Below are 14,615 nucleotides of genomic sequence, written 5' to 3' on the forward strand. Positions count from 1 at the left end.
CCATGTTGGCATGTGAACCAGTCTACATGTATTCACGCTATCATGGTATTACACACTGTGGTGAGGGTTTAACATGCAGCATTTTAGGGAATCCTCACAGGACTGCTACAGAAGGGCCTAGATCAGTTCCACATACACAGCTGGGCCCTGCAGCAGATTTTCCAAAATCAAATCTACCCAGCTCACAGAGAGAAACACACACTCATTTTCTGCATCACAGCTGATTCTTAAAATAGCATGGTCTCATGTCTAGGGAAAAATAAGGAAGCCCCTCTTCCTTAGGAGTACTCCTACGTGTCTGCCCCAGCGGTGTTCCCACAAGTGCCATCACAGCCTTCTGTGCTGGAAAGACACGAGCAGTTGTAACGGGAAAGCCCCTTTGTAGAGCAGGGAGGGCCCAGGGAAATCCAGGTGTTTGCAGGAGAGAATGAGAGTGTGTTTTAAGGACAGGAAAGCAGTATAAAGCATGAGGTTGAAAAGCGGGAACAGGATGAGGACCCAGATGGAAGAGGCTGCTGTGTGCAGTAGAAAAGAAACACCAGTTGTGAGGAGTCAGGATGGAAGCACTGCTAGGAAGCCAGGCCAGACATCCTTGAAAAAGGAATCTAGTTGTTCCCTACAAAGGTCAGCAAAGCTGGGGGTAATGGGCCCTGAACTCACCCAAGGTAAATCCTCTGTAGAGCTGAAGGTAGGCAGTGAAGAGACGAGCCAAGCAAGTAAGAACCTTGCCACTGGTCTCACCCCCATAGATCTCATAGCAGCAGTGGACTAGGCCGTAGGCAGAGCTCCCATAGTGCGCCTTGTCCAGCACTCCACAGAGCAGCTCCCCTTCCCTGATGATCACCTACACAGGGAAAGGACTTGAGTGCCAGGATGCAAGCGATATCTGGGGAAGCCACCAATCCTCAACTGTGCGCGCACGCGCACACGCACGCACGCACGCACACACACACACTGTCCAATAGTTTTTGTTTGTTCAGGGACTACTCATCTCACAAAGTGCCTAGACTCCCACAAACTCTTCACTGTGATTATTACATCCTCCTGCTTCTCCACCCACCCATACATGACATCAAGTATCCTTAATCAAGACTTTGTGAACAGATAATAATATCTAGAGCTGGGCATCTGTGGCTCTTGCTTATAATCCAGAGGACAAGACCTGAAGTTCACAGTTTGAAGCCAGCCCAAGGAAGAAAGTTTGTGAGACTTTTACCTCCAATTAACCAGCAAAAAGCCAGAAATAGCCCCAGGACTGGCACAAAACAACAATAACAACAAAAACCATCTAGAGCTTTACACTAAAAACTATAACTAGCCTAGGTACCTTCTCTCCCTGGTACCTTCTAGGTATAAGACAATAAAATCATTCTTTGATGTTGTTGGTTGTGGGGCTTGAACTCAGGACCTGGGCTCTGTCCCTGAGCTCTTGGCTCAAGGCTAGTGCTCTACTGCTTTGAGCCACAGTTCTACTTCTGGTTTTTCTGGTGGTTCACTGGCTATAAGAGTCTCACAGACTTTCTTGCCTGGGCTGGCCTTGAACTGTGATCCTCAGATCTCAGTATCTTCAGCAGCTAGGATTACAGGTATGAGCCACTGGTGCCCTCACTAATAAAATCTTTTTAACATCCTCTAATGTCTGAATCTGTACTTTCTTTTTTTTTTTTTTTTTGGGTCCGGTCGTGGGGCCTGAACTCTAGGCCTGGGCGCTGTCCCTCAGCTCTTCAGCTTAAGGCTAGCACTCTACCACTTGAGCCACAGTGCCACTTCCGGCTTTTTTCTTATGTGGTGCTGAGGAATCGAACCCAGGGCCTCGAGCATGCAAGGCAAGTGCTCTACCACTGAGCCACCTTCCCAGCCCCTGAATCTGTACTTTCACAGTTAAAATATTAGAATCTAGTAAAAACAAAAGACCTGCTAGCTGCATGACATAACATAATTAAGTACTTGATCTCAAAGGGCAAGAAAAGATTCTTCAGGTCTGAATGGAGCATCCACTAAGATCCTGTCACATGCCAGGTGCCAGTGGCTGGCTCATGCCTTTAATTCTAGCTACACAGGAGGCTGAGATCTGAGAATCAAGGTTTGAAGCCAGCCTGGGCAAGAAAGCCTGTGAGATTCTTAACTCCAACAAACTACTAAGAAAAAAAAGCCAGAAGTAGAGCTGTGCCTCAAGTGGTAGAATGCTAGCCTTGAAACTCAGGAGCAGTGCCCAGGCCCTGAGTTTATGCCCTAGGACTGGCACCCTTTACTCGCCCCCCCCCAAAAAAAAAGAGATCCTTTCACAGGGCTGTGGGGTAGCTCAGTGGTAGCATGAATTACAAGAAAGTATGAAATCCTGGGCTTGATCTTTAGTACTACAAAGGACAGAAACAATGAGACAGAGACAACGAAGTAGGGGGGAGGGAGGGAAGGACAGGAAAGGAAAAGGCACTGCTACAAAGCAAATTGTGCTCTTCAGACTTGGGGATGCTTAAGCTTTTTGGAGTGGGAGTTTTACACTGAGGGTCAGATGGTGGAAACCAACCACCTGACTTTTTCCAAAACAAAAGCAGACAGTACCCTGGGCAAAATCCTTCTTCTGAGGCATGACTCCAGTTTTTCTAAGTGTGTCTTCATTTCTGTCTCTGTTTTAAGTCAATCTGTCTATACTAAGGAATAGAAGTCTCCAACACATACAACTGGGCAGTCCTACCTGAGACTCACACATGGAGTCAGGGTTAAAGTCAGGAACAGGCCGAGGAGTTTCTTTCACCCAGGCTTTCCCACTGATTTTAGCCTTTCCAGTTAAGTTCAGTGGAATGTAGTCGTCTGGGATTATGTTTATGAGCAGTGTTGATACAACCTAGAGAGACAAAGAGGATAAATTGATGACAAGCTGAAGGTAGAAGAGGAGAAAACTGGTTGAGGACCTTCTGTCTCCTAATGCTGTTATAGATACTCTTGGGATCAGCAGACACTATCTCTAAAAGTCCATCTCATCTTTTACCAAAATTACTTAGGAGCAGAAACAAAAATGCACCAATGAGAACTTCACTGATATTTTTAACTCCCTAAATAATTCATCTTCAAGTCAACAATTTCCTAGATATGAATGAAATTTCCGATTACATCAGAGAAAGGTGAGGGGAAAAACCCCCAAATATAATGAGGTCAAAATAAAGAAATTGAATGTGTGCATAAAAAAAAAGCAAAGAATTACTAAACAAGGTTAAGAAAAGATGGTGTGGCTTATAACATCATGGTCTGCCAAAAGTGAGCCCTAACAATCCTTAACTGAAGTGAATAATTAAAGAACCCTTTTCAGAGGCATCCTGTTTACCTCAAAAGATACAATTACTCATATTCAATAACTTCCTTTCTGCGGAACAGCTTTGACTTTTAAGGAAGGCAGGGGTGCAAAGACTAGAACTGAGGGTTTTTTGTACTAAAGAGGCTGAAGATATCCAACTAAGAAGCAGGCTGCAGTGATGATTCGAGGATCCCAGGTGCCCCAGTGTCTACTCCATCAGCCATTCATTCACTGTGGGGAGCATCTTCTCTTGGTCTCAACATTCATAGATTTCAGGTCTGATTCACTTGGCAATTATATATCTAGTATTTGCTATAAGCCAAGTATTGAAAAGAGAATTGTGAACAACACTTAATCTCTGCCTTCCTTGGAGAAAGAATGGAAAGAAATTAAAGGAATAAATGTAAAGATATGGATTTGATAGCAACATATTCCCAAATATATCTGCAGATTTAATGCAATCATTCCAACAGAATTCTGCAGGAATATTAATATGCTGATCCTAAAATTTATATGGAAATGAAAGAGATCTCAAGTAGCCAAAATAATCTTGGAAGTAGAAGAAAACTAGAAAACTCTTGCTTCTGGATGAATTTGGACCCTTGCCTTACTCCATGAACAAAAATTAACTCAATATGCATCAAAGACAATAAACACTTAGAAATAACCACAAAAACATGAGCAACAAAAAGCAGATAAACTGAGCTTCATCAAAATTTAAAACTTTTGTGTCAAGTGAATCCACAGAATCAGAGAAAGTATGTATAAACCATTTATGTTATAGAATTCTTTTCTTTGTCAGTTGTGGGGCCTGAAATCTGGGCCTGGGCACTGTCCCTCAGCTCTTCAGCTCAAGGCTAGTGCTCTGGCACTTGAGCCACAATTGCCACTTCTGGCTTTTTATATTTATGTGGTGCTGAGGAATCAAACCTAGGGTCTCATGCATGCAAGGCAAGCACTCTACCACTGAGCCACCTTCCCAGCCCTATGTGATACAATTCTAATATATAAAGAAATCTTACAATTTAATAAAACACAACCTAATTAACAAATGGATAAAGGACCTGAAAAGACATTTATTCAAAGACAGTATTACAAAAGGCAAGGAAATATATGAAGAGATGTTTGATATAATCTATTATTAAGGAAATGTAAAGTAATACCAAAATGATAAATCACTTAACATCTGCTAGGATGGCTATTAAACAGAATAAAGCAAACACTGCTGAGAGTATACGCAAATTGGAATCTACACACAATGTTGGCAGGAATAAAAAAATGATACAGTTACTTAATTAACTATGGTTTACAACAAAGGCTAAATAAAAATGTTAAACAAGCCAGGCACCGGTGGCTCACGCCTATAATCCTAGCTACTCAGGAGGCTGAGATCTGAGGATCATGGTTCAAAGCCAGAGTGGGCAGGAAAGGCCACAAGTCTCTTATCTCCAATTAACAACCTCAAAACTGGAAGCAATGCTATAGCTCAAATGGTGGAGCACTCGTCTTAGCTGAAGAGCTGAGGAACAGCGTCCAGGCCCAGAGTTTAAGCACCACAACTACCAAAAAAAAAAAAAATCCAGTCATTGTACTCCTAAGTTATATATGTACAGTAAATGAAAACACATGTTCACTCAAAGAATGAAATATAAATGTTCACTATAGCTTTATTTGTAATGTCCAAAGAAATGAAAGCAACCCAAATTATCACTTTGCCAACTAAAAATTGACAAACAAAATAAGGTATACTCATATTATGGAATATTATTCAGCTGTAAGAAGGAATGAAATTCTTTATGCCTATAATCCTAACTACCAAGAAGGCTGAGATCTGGCATCATGGCAGTTCTATTTGTTGTGTTTTGAGGAACCTTCCCATGCTATTTTCCCATGCTATTATTGCTCTACTAATTTACATTTATGTCAGCAGCTAATGAAGTTCCCCTTTCTTCTCTTCCTTGACAAGCAGTCTATTTTTAACATTTCGCTGAATGACAGAAGTTCATTGAACTGTTTATGTGCCAGGTTGACAGGAACTTTTTTCTAATTATTCTGTGTCTGATTTGGTTGACTTGGTGATGTCTTGTGGGTTCATTCTTTGTTTGTACATGTGGCTATGTATCAAAAGGTAAGGAAATCAGAAAACCCAAGACAGACCTGTATTTCCATGTTTACTGCAACACTAATCACAATAAACAGTCAAGAGAGAGTCAACCTAGACACCCATCAGCAAATGCTGGGTAAAGAAAATATGCTATAGACTGGATGTGGCTCAAGTGGTAGGCAGGTTTATCAAAGGGGCTTTAAGCTCAATCCCTAATATGGCTTAAAAACAAACAAACAGGGAGGCTGGGAAGGGATGTGAAGGGTAAACAAAGGAGGAGGCTGCAATGCTTGGTAAGAAATGTACTCATTATCCTGCCCATGTAATTGTAACCCCTCTGTACAGTATGTTCACAAATAAAATTAAATTAAAAAAAGACAAAAAACAAACAAACAAACAAATGAACAAAATCCTTTCAAGATGGAGACCCTACAGGATATTATATACTAACTGAAATAAACCTAGGCACAGAGGCAAATACCACGTTTTCACTTACTGAGGAAGCCCAAATGCCTGATCTCATAGAAGTACAACATGGAATAGCAGCTAGCAGAGGCTTAGAAGGGTGAAGGATAGATAACAGGAATGTAGGGCTGGGAGTGGATAGGAGGAATAACCCCCTATTAGCACAGTTGACAATTACTTCAAAATAGCTGCTTTTGAATGTGTCCATCAAAAAGAAGTGATAAAGGCTTAAGTTTAAGGTGATGGACAATCCAATTATCCTTATCTGGTCTTTATACTTTCTATGCATGATAAAAAATGTCACACGATACCTATTAATATGGAAAATTGTGTCAATTGAAAAGAAAAAACCCTTAAAGTCAATACAGTTCATTAATCAATGACAAGTACTTGTGTCAAGAAATTGTGGTGGTCCATCCTTGTAATTCCAGCACTCAGAAGCCATATAATAATAATTACCAGGCCAGTCTAGACTACATAGAGATCCTATCTCAAAAAGAGTTGTTCAAGCTCTAATATCATAAAGGAAATGTAAATTAAAATAAGATGACACTACATACCAAAAAAACTTTTTTTGGAAACAAGATCTTTCTATATAGCTGATCTCAAACTCTCCATTTTTCTGCCTCAGCTTCCCAAGTCACTTGGTATTACATGAATCTATCACCATGCTTGGCATATAACCATATGATAGCTAAAATTAAACAAGTAGACCAAAACCAACAAAACAAACAACATAACAATAGCATTAAGTTTCATTGAGAATAAGTAACAATACTGGTGAAAGCATACACTACTACAAGCATTTTGGAAAACTGTGTATCTGTTCAATAAAAGACAAAGGAGTGTTGTAGTAGTAGCTCTGTTTCTAACAGCCAACTCACCAGGAAAACAGAAGATACAAATTATCAGTGTCATTAGGGACAACACCACTACAGACTTGGAAAATAGAAAAGTTTATGAATAAAGAAATATTATAAGTGAATTTATTCCTCAAATTCAACAACTTGGATGAAATGGACAAATCCTTGGAAAAGTACAACTAAAGCTTCTTCAAGACTTCAAGAAGAAATACAAACCCCAGTAGTCTTCTATCTATTCTGCTGTTCAGCTAGAAGAAATGATCAGACTGGATATTTTACGAAGAATAAAAATTTATTTCCCCAAAGTTCTGAAGGCTAGAAACTCCAAGATTGGGAAAACAGTATCTAGCTAAGGCTTTCTGATAATACCATCTGTGCTGAAAGATAGGTCTAGGGGAGGAATGGGGACAGGAGGCGGATGGAGAGCTAATAAGTGGCCCAAACTTAACCTCTTATAAGGAATTTATTTCCAAGAGGGTTAATCCATTCACAAAGGTAGAGATCCTTCTCCTCCCCTCCTGAAGTACTGGGGATCAAACCTAAAGCTCTGTGCATGTTGCTCTACCATTTATATATTCCCAACCAAAGGTTCCACCTCAGTATTGCTGTATTGACTTTCTAACACACAAACATTAGGGGACATATTCAAATCATAGCAACTAAGCCAAAAAGTTTCTAAATAATAGCAACTAAGCTGAAAAAAAAACCCTACCTATACATAAACCAAGTAAACATCTTTATGAATAAAAACTAAATCAAAACCTACTCTCAAGTAACTCCAGTCCCTAATGTCTTCACTGGTGAACTCTACTAAACATTTAAAGAAATACCTGAGCAATGGTGGTTCTCACCTATAATCCTAGCTAGCTGGGAGGCTAAGACTTGGAGGTCTAAAGTACAAGACCAGTACAGGCAAAGGAAGTTCATGAGAATCCAGATAAAGGAAGAAGCTGAGTATGCTGAAATGTGCCTCTCATACCAGGAGGATTTTAGTTCCAAGGTAATACAGGCAAAAAAAAAAAAAAAAAAAAAGTTCATGGGCTGGGAAGATGGCTCAGTGGTAGAGTGCTTGCCTTGCTTGCATGAGGCCATGGGTTCGATTAGTACCACATAAGCAGAAAAAGCCAGAAGTGGCACTGTGGCTCAAGTGGTAGAGCGCTAACCTTGAGCTGGAGAGCTGAGGGACAGCACCCAGGCCCAGAGTTCAGGCCCCAAGACTGACAAAATAAAAAAAAAAATTTCGTGAGACTCTTTCTCAGTGGAAGAGCTAGGTGTGGTGGTGCAATCTGTCATCCCAGCTATGGCAGGAAATATAAAGTAGGTGGATCACAGTCTAGGCACTGATCTGGGCAAAAAGTACAACCTTATCTCAAAATAACCAGTTCAAAGAAGGGCTGAAGCCATGTCTTAGTGGTGGAGTGCTGAGCACAAGGCTCTGAGTTCAAACTCCAGACACACACACACACACACACACACACCACACACACACACACGTGTGTGTGTGTGTAGCACTTACCCAACCAAACAACAACAACAAAATCCTGGTATTAGAAAACTCACAGAAAATCAAAGAAGAGATAGTTTCCCACTTACTTTAAGGTATCAGACATTATAATGATATCAACATACCATACTTATGATACTCTGATACCAAAATCAGCCAAAAATATCATAAGAAAATGAAACACCAACAAAGATATTAAGCTAAACACAGATACAAAAATTATTCTAGCTAGGGCATTAGTGGAATGTACTGTTAACCCCAGCACTTGGGAGGAAGAGGCAGGATTCCAAGCTTGAGACCAGCCTAACATACTTAGATGCTGTCTCCAAACAACAACAAACCAAAATCTACTTCCAGAGTGAACTATATATATGTGGTTTTGTTTTATTTGCCAGTCCTGGGGCTTGAATCCAGGGCCTAGGTGCTATCCCTGAGCCTCTTTGTGCTCAAGGCCAGTGCTCTACCACTTGAGCAACAGCACTGCTTCCAGCTTTTTCTGAGTAGCTTATTGGAGATAAGAGTCTCACACACTTTTCTGCCTCGGCTGGCTTCAAGCTGAGATCTTCAGATCTCAGCCTTCTGGGTAGCTAATATTACAGGTGTAAGCCACCAGTGCCCAGCTTAGATCATTCTTTTATTTCAAATATGAAGTTGCCTCTTAAAAGGAAAATGTGTTCAAGGCCTGGTCTTCAGCCAAAGGTACTGTTGAGAAGTACCTTGACCACAAGGGTGCTAACTTACTTGATAGATTAACCTATTATAAATTCAATACTGAATGGGGTCTTGGTTGGAGGAAGTAGGTCATGGGTACCTGCCTCTGAAAGGAAGATCTTGTCTCTGGCCTCTTCCTGTCTCTCTGTAGTGAGGTGAGCCACTCTGCACTACCATCTGCTCCCCACCACCACTTGCTTTGGCATGCATGGGCCCAGAACCAACAGAGCCAAGTGTTATCGTCCTCCTAACACTGCCAACTGCCACTAAGCACATACTGCCTTTCAACATGCAGAACCTGTATCACTTAAACTAAGCACATTAATTTGTACCTTATGAGAGGCAGATTTTCACAAAATTAAGAGCAGGGAAACATTCAGGAGATCACCCAAAAATTTAAACAGAACTGGCAATAACTCAGGAATGAAAGCTTCTCCACCTCAACTGAGCTACAAAATGTATGCTAATTTCTTTCGCTTTTTCTGTCTTTTTTTTACTACACTTAGTCAAAACAGACACAATAAATGCACCAATAAGGCAGGTTCACTATACTTCATAACTTGATCAGTATGTATACTATCATTGGGTTACTTTGAGAGGAAATACGGTGTGATACTTTGGGAGTTTGAAAAGTCCTAAGTTTGAATTCCAAGTCTGTTTCCTATGGCATTGGATAAGTAATTCAACATTTCTAAGTCTTAGTATTTTTTCATCTGCTAAAGAGAGATAGTATTTGCAGGTTGGTTATAAGGATCAGCTAAGGTATCTAAACCACTCAGCAAAGCACTTGGTAATTCCCCAAAAATATTACTATTATAACCACAGCATTACAACTCAGTTACCATAATGAGATCACCAAGTTTAAGTTAAAAGCAAAACAGGGATGGGATATATCTCAGTGGTTAGGAAGTGCAATGCTGGGCTCGATCACTAGGACCAAAAAACAAAGACTATGCAACTTATTCTTAATAGACGCTCCCTTTAGCCTTCTTGGACTTACAGACCCCAAACAAAGGGAAAATCAGACTATTTTACAATTAGCTGTTTCTCTGTCTCTGGCTTAGCCTGGCCTCTCTTAAAAATGGAATTTCTTATACACCAATTGTTTTCTCAATTACCTGCTTTCCAGTCCACAGTGAAAAGGGCTTCAGAATGGCAGGAGGAAGGAGCTTCACGCGTCCTACTTTGTCTGTGAGTCCTCGGTATACCAGCTCCATATACTGTTCTCGGGTGAAAAAGCAACCCCGAATAGTCATGTTTGCACCTGAAACCATGTGATCTTGGATCAGTCCTGCCAGTGGCTGGCCATCCTACAGGAAATATAGATAAAATATAAATCAAATCCTTAATTACTAATCATTTACATAGGAGTCTAAATATAACCAGGGCTTAACTCTGGCTCCTACTTCTGCTATTTGTTCACTGCTCTATGATATTCTACTTTTGCTATTTGCTCACTGCTCTATGTTAAAACTGCTTCAAACAAATCTAATTCTTCTAAACTTTGTTATATCCCATCTGGTTCTAGTTATTCCAGAAGACTTTTTTGGCATTTATGCATAAATTTGGTCTGGCTGTTGTTAGCTATATTCTTGGTTTTTTTGTATTTTGGTTTTATGCTTTAGTATTTTTCACACATTTCTGGCCTGATTCTCCTGTAAACTAGTCACCCATTTAATAAATATTTATTGAGAGCCTACTGTAAGCTTAGGCACTGGGCAGACCTTTGGTCTACTCTTGAGGAAGAGCCAGACAGTAAACAAAGGACTGGATAAAAACACAATCACAAAGCATTTTAAATGAAGAAAAGATTGGGAGAGGAGTAGTCAGGAATGGTCTTTCTCTGAGGGGCAGTAGTACAACTATGGGCTGAGAGGTGATTTGGAGTCAGCCAGAAACAGGGAAAATGGAATTCAGGCACAGGTTCCTGGACAGGACCACGGCAAGGCCTTGATGTGCATGTGGGCTTGTAATAAAGACTGTTTTCTACCAAATGCCACACAAAGGCTTTTATTAAAATCCAGATTTGGTTAGTACATCAATTTAATTTGACACTCTCACAACATTTGTGATCTCCAGGCTCTTCAACCTTCTCTCTCAAGTCTGTGTTCATGGCAACATAAGGCAACATAAGTAAAAATAGCTGTGCCCACTGATGTCTCATAAGAACTAGATTTCGTAGACTTTTCAATGTTTATAGGAATTGGAGAAAAACCCTGACTTACATCTAAAGATTGTTATCATTTAGTCATTTGTTAACTACTAGCCAATATTATGGTCATATTTCATAATTAAGGCTAGAGAAACTCACAAAGGCAGCTATGGAGAATAGCCAGGAATTTAACCACATGTTCTAATTCAAAGGCTAAAAAGGATTTTTGTCAGATGGTCCAAATACTCTGGCATAATAGGCTGGATGTAAACTCAAAAGATTATTATTACAGAAGGTCTAAAAAGGTTCCATAGGTTTAAGTCAAGATCACACCGAACACATAACCCTTCTGAATACTTTGTAATTCATGTTAAAAACAAAACACAAAACTATGCTCTAAATCTTATTCTGAAGATGCTTGCTTGGGGGAAAAATCCAAAACAGTATAAACACATCCTAGTTTTGGGGGTCAGATACAGATTTTTCATTTTGTTTTCTTTTTTAAAGAATCTAAGTTATATGAAATAGTCTATTACTTAAAGGGCTCAATTGTTTCCAATGCAATCACTACATATTCTAAGGAGAAATGCTGATTAAGCAAAATGACATTTAATTTTTTAAAAAATCAAAATGCTTAGTAAATAGGGCATTTGGTCTTGAATTATCTAGCTAAGTAGAAGTCAGATAAAGTTTTCTTGGAAAAGAAACCGCTAAAATTCCATTCATCTCACATCTGGAAGTCATACTACAACCTGATTTTACCTAACACATATGGCCAACAACAAAATATTCTTTAATCTCATATTATGGCTAAAGAAGAGAACTCAGAAATGGAATAATAAAGAAAAATGGAAACAAAGCAAGTCAATAAAAATGACCAAATATCCAGCCTAAGCAAAGCCCAAGTTTGATCTTTAACATAGCAAAAAAAAAAGGACCAAAAACACACAGGTTTTCTTTAAATCAACACTTGTCCACTTAGGACTCTGACACCAGGTATGTTGCATTTTCATAAATATTAGTAAAAATAAAAAATCCCCTTCTTGGAATTTATACTATGGGCTAAAAAGAACTCATCAGAATCAGAGGTTTATAATTTTAGGGTTTTTTGTTGTTGTTGTTTTTTCTTTGGTTGGTCATGGAGCTTAAACTCAGGGACTGGGTGCTGTCCCTGAGCCACAACTGTACTTCCAGTTTTTAGATGGTTAATTGGAGGTAAGATTCTCATGATCTTTCCTGTCCAGGCTGGTTAGAACTGTTGATCTCAGCCTCTGAGTAGCTAGGATTACAGGCGTTAAGTCACCGGCACCTGGTGGAGAGGTTTATTTTTTTTTGCTGGTTCTGGGGCTTGAATTCAAGGCCTGTCCCTGAGCTTCATTTGCTCAAGACTACCGTTGTACCCCTAGAGCCACAATTCCACTTCTGGCTTTTCTGGTAGTTTATTATAGATAAGAGTCTCTTGGACTTTCCTGCCTGGGCTAGCTTTGAACTGTGATCCTCAGATCTCAGCCTCTTGAGTAGCTAGGATTACAGCTGTGAGCCACTGCTGTCTGGCTTGGTGGTTTACTTTTGACAAAAGAAACAAAGTGAAGAGAACTTTCAGGCCATTCTCAAGTTTTGTTTTGTTTTTCTTTTTGAGAACCTAATTTAAGGGCTGGAGATGGAGTTCAGTGTTCTAGCACGAACAAGGTCTTGGTTAAATCCTAGCAATGGAGGGAGGGTGCAGGGAGTGTAGAAAAAGAAATTTACTAATGTAAGCATTTATCTGGGTTCTGTTTCTCTCCCTTAGGTGAAGCCCAAGCTAAAATTCACATGCACATGAGCATATGACAAGGCTTACATATTTATAAACAGGTCAGCATAAACATGAAGCTTCCTAATGCTTTATTTCTTATTCAACTGAAGTTAAGTATAGAACATTCAAATTCATTGGTCTGCAGTCTTCACAGTACCTCAATTCCCTTGTAGGCTAATGACCACAGGTCTTTGTCAATAGTCACTTCTTGCTCCCTGAAATCAGATCTAAACCAAAGAGCTGGAATGATCTGAAGAACTATGACCTGCCGAAACACCTCCACCAAGCCTCAGCCCCTTGTCAAATGGGACTAAGAACACATAGCTGAGCACAGAGGTCAAAGGTGCTGGATTTGAGTCCTGGCATCATCATAAACTATTCTTTTGGTGCTTCTTCATTAGAAAGTGACACCTACCTCAAAATGCTGTTGTGTAAACTATATAAGAGAAATGTTTACAAATTAGAGTGGTCCTTTAGGCCTAGGATCTGTTCAGTAAGTGAACAGCACCACTCTAACAGCTACAACTGCTATTATTGACCTAAAAAGACAAAAACCCAAGCTTTTATATTAGATAAATTACATTAAATTGCCAAGTGATCTGATTAACCCTTTCTTCCAGCTTTTGGTCCTTCTGCTAATTAAGAGTCCACTAAAGTGGGCAGAGAAGGGAAATTAAACTTCAACTGACTCTTGAGCCAAGGCACTGTAATATATCAGATGGGAAAAACAGGCTGGGTTGCTAGGCTCCTGTCTACCTGATTTCCTAAGTGGCAGATGGCTGATAGAAAAAGGGAAGTTCCAAGGAGCAGAGCGCTAATCTTTTTGGACATCTCTGAGCAGCCCTGGTGATCCCTGAGTACAAAGCTTTCCAACTCTGCAGCAAAAACAAATTCAAGATGACCCTGGAAGCTTCTTGTCTGCCCTCTACTTCTTAGCCTGCTGTTGTAAACTGTATCAATTCTTAAATGTAAACTATGAACATAAATAGCATCTACTCTAAGGACTTTGGGCAAGGTGAAATAAGAAGCCTCCAAAATGCAATGCAATGTCTGGCACTGAAAATGTGCTTGGTAAATGGTACCTGTGGTTTTACATCATTATTCCTAGTTCTTTCAAATTCCACCACAATCCCAATGAATAACGTATAACCGTGAACCACTGGGAAGTAAATGGCTTACACTTGGAAAGGCCACAGATCATTAGGCAGGTGGTAAAGGGTAAGTGGGAACTAGAACATACTCTACCCTTTTTCCTGAAGTCTCTCCCACAAGTATATATTGACTTGGGGGACCTTGCCACTTTGGGAACAAGCCAGGTGAGGTGCAATCAAATTTGTCCATTTGGATGACTACTACATGAGGCTGCTTATGAGGACCAAATTTAGAAGGAGAAAAAGGAATTTAAATGGATGTCTTCATGGACTTCAGGGTGGACTTCAAATGAAGATCTGGGCCCTTGAGATTACGTGGCTTCTTTTTTTTTTTTGCCAGTCTTGGGTCTTAAGACTCGGCCTGCGCACTGTCCCTGAATATCTCTGTGTTCAAGGCTAGCACTCTACCACTTGAGCCACAGCACCACTTCTGGTTGTTTCTGGATAGTTTATTGAAGATAGGAGTCTCACAAACTTTTCTGCCGGGGCTGGCTTCAAACCATAATTCTCAGATCTCAGCCTCCTGAGTATCTAGAATTACAGGTGTGAGTCACTGGCACCTGGCTTCAGTGGCTTCT

General features: G+C 40.1%; 1 protein-coding gene across 1 annotated transcript in view; it reads right to left on the minus strand.

The window, feature by feature from the left end:
• Nucleotides 1-14,615, minus strand: part of Polr1a (polymerase (RNA) I polypeptide A, 194kDa) — a 66,696-nt gene that overhangs the window by 28,035 nt on the left and 24,046 nt on the right. The window contains exons 14-16 of the mRNA XM_013035459.1: nt 10,058-10,249; nt 2,696-2,845; nt 661-844 (exon numbers count right to left, since the gene is read on the minus strand). Coding sequence (XP_012890913.1) covers nt 661-844; nt 2,696-2,845; nt 10,058-10,249 — 526 coding nt within the window. The remainder of the gene's footprint in view (nt 1-660; nt 845-2,695; nt 2,846-10,057; nt 10,250-14,615) is intronic.

Source organism: Dipodomys ordii, unplaced genomic scaffold (assembly GCF_000151885.1).
Source record: "Dipodomys ordii isolate 6190 unplaced genomic scaffold, Dord_2.0 Scaffold212, whole genome shotgun sequence".
Lineage (NCBI taxonomy): Eukaryota > Metazoa > Chordata > Mammalia > Rodentia > Heteromyidae > Dipodomys > Dipodomys ordii.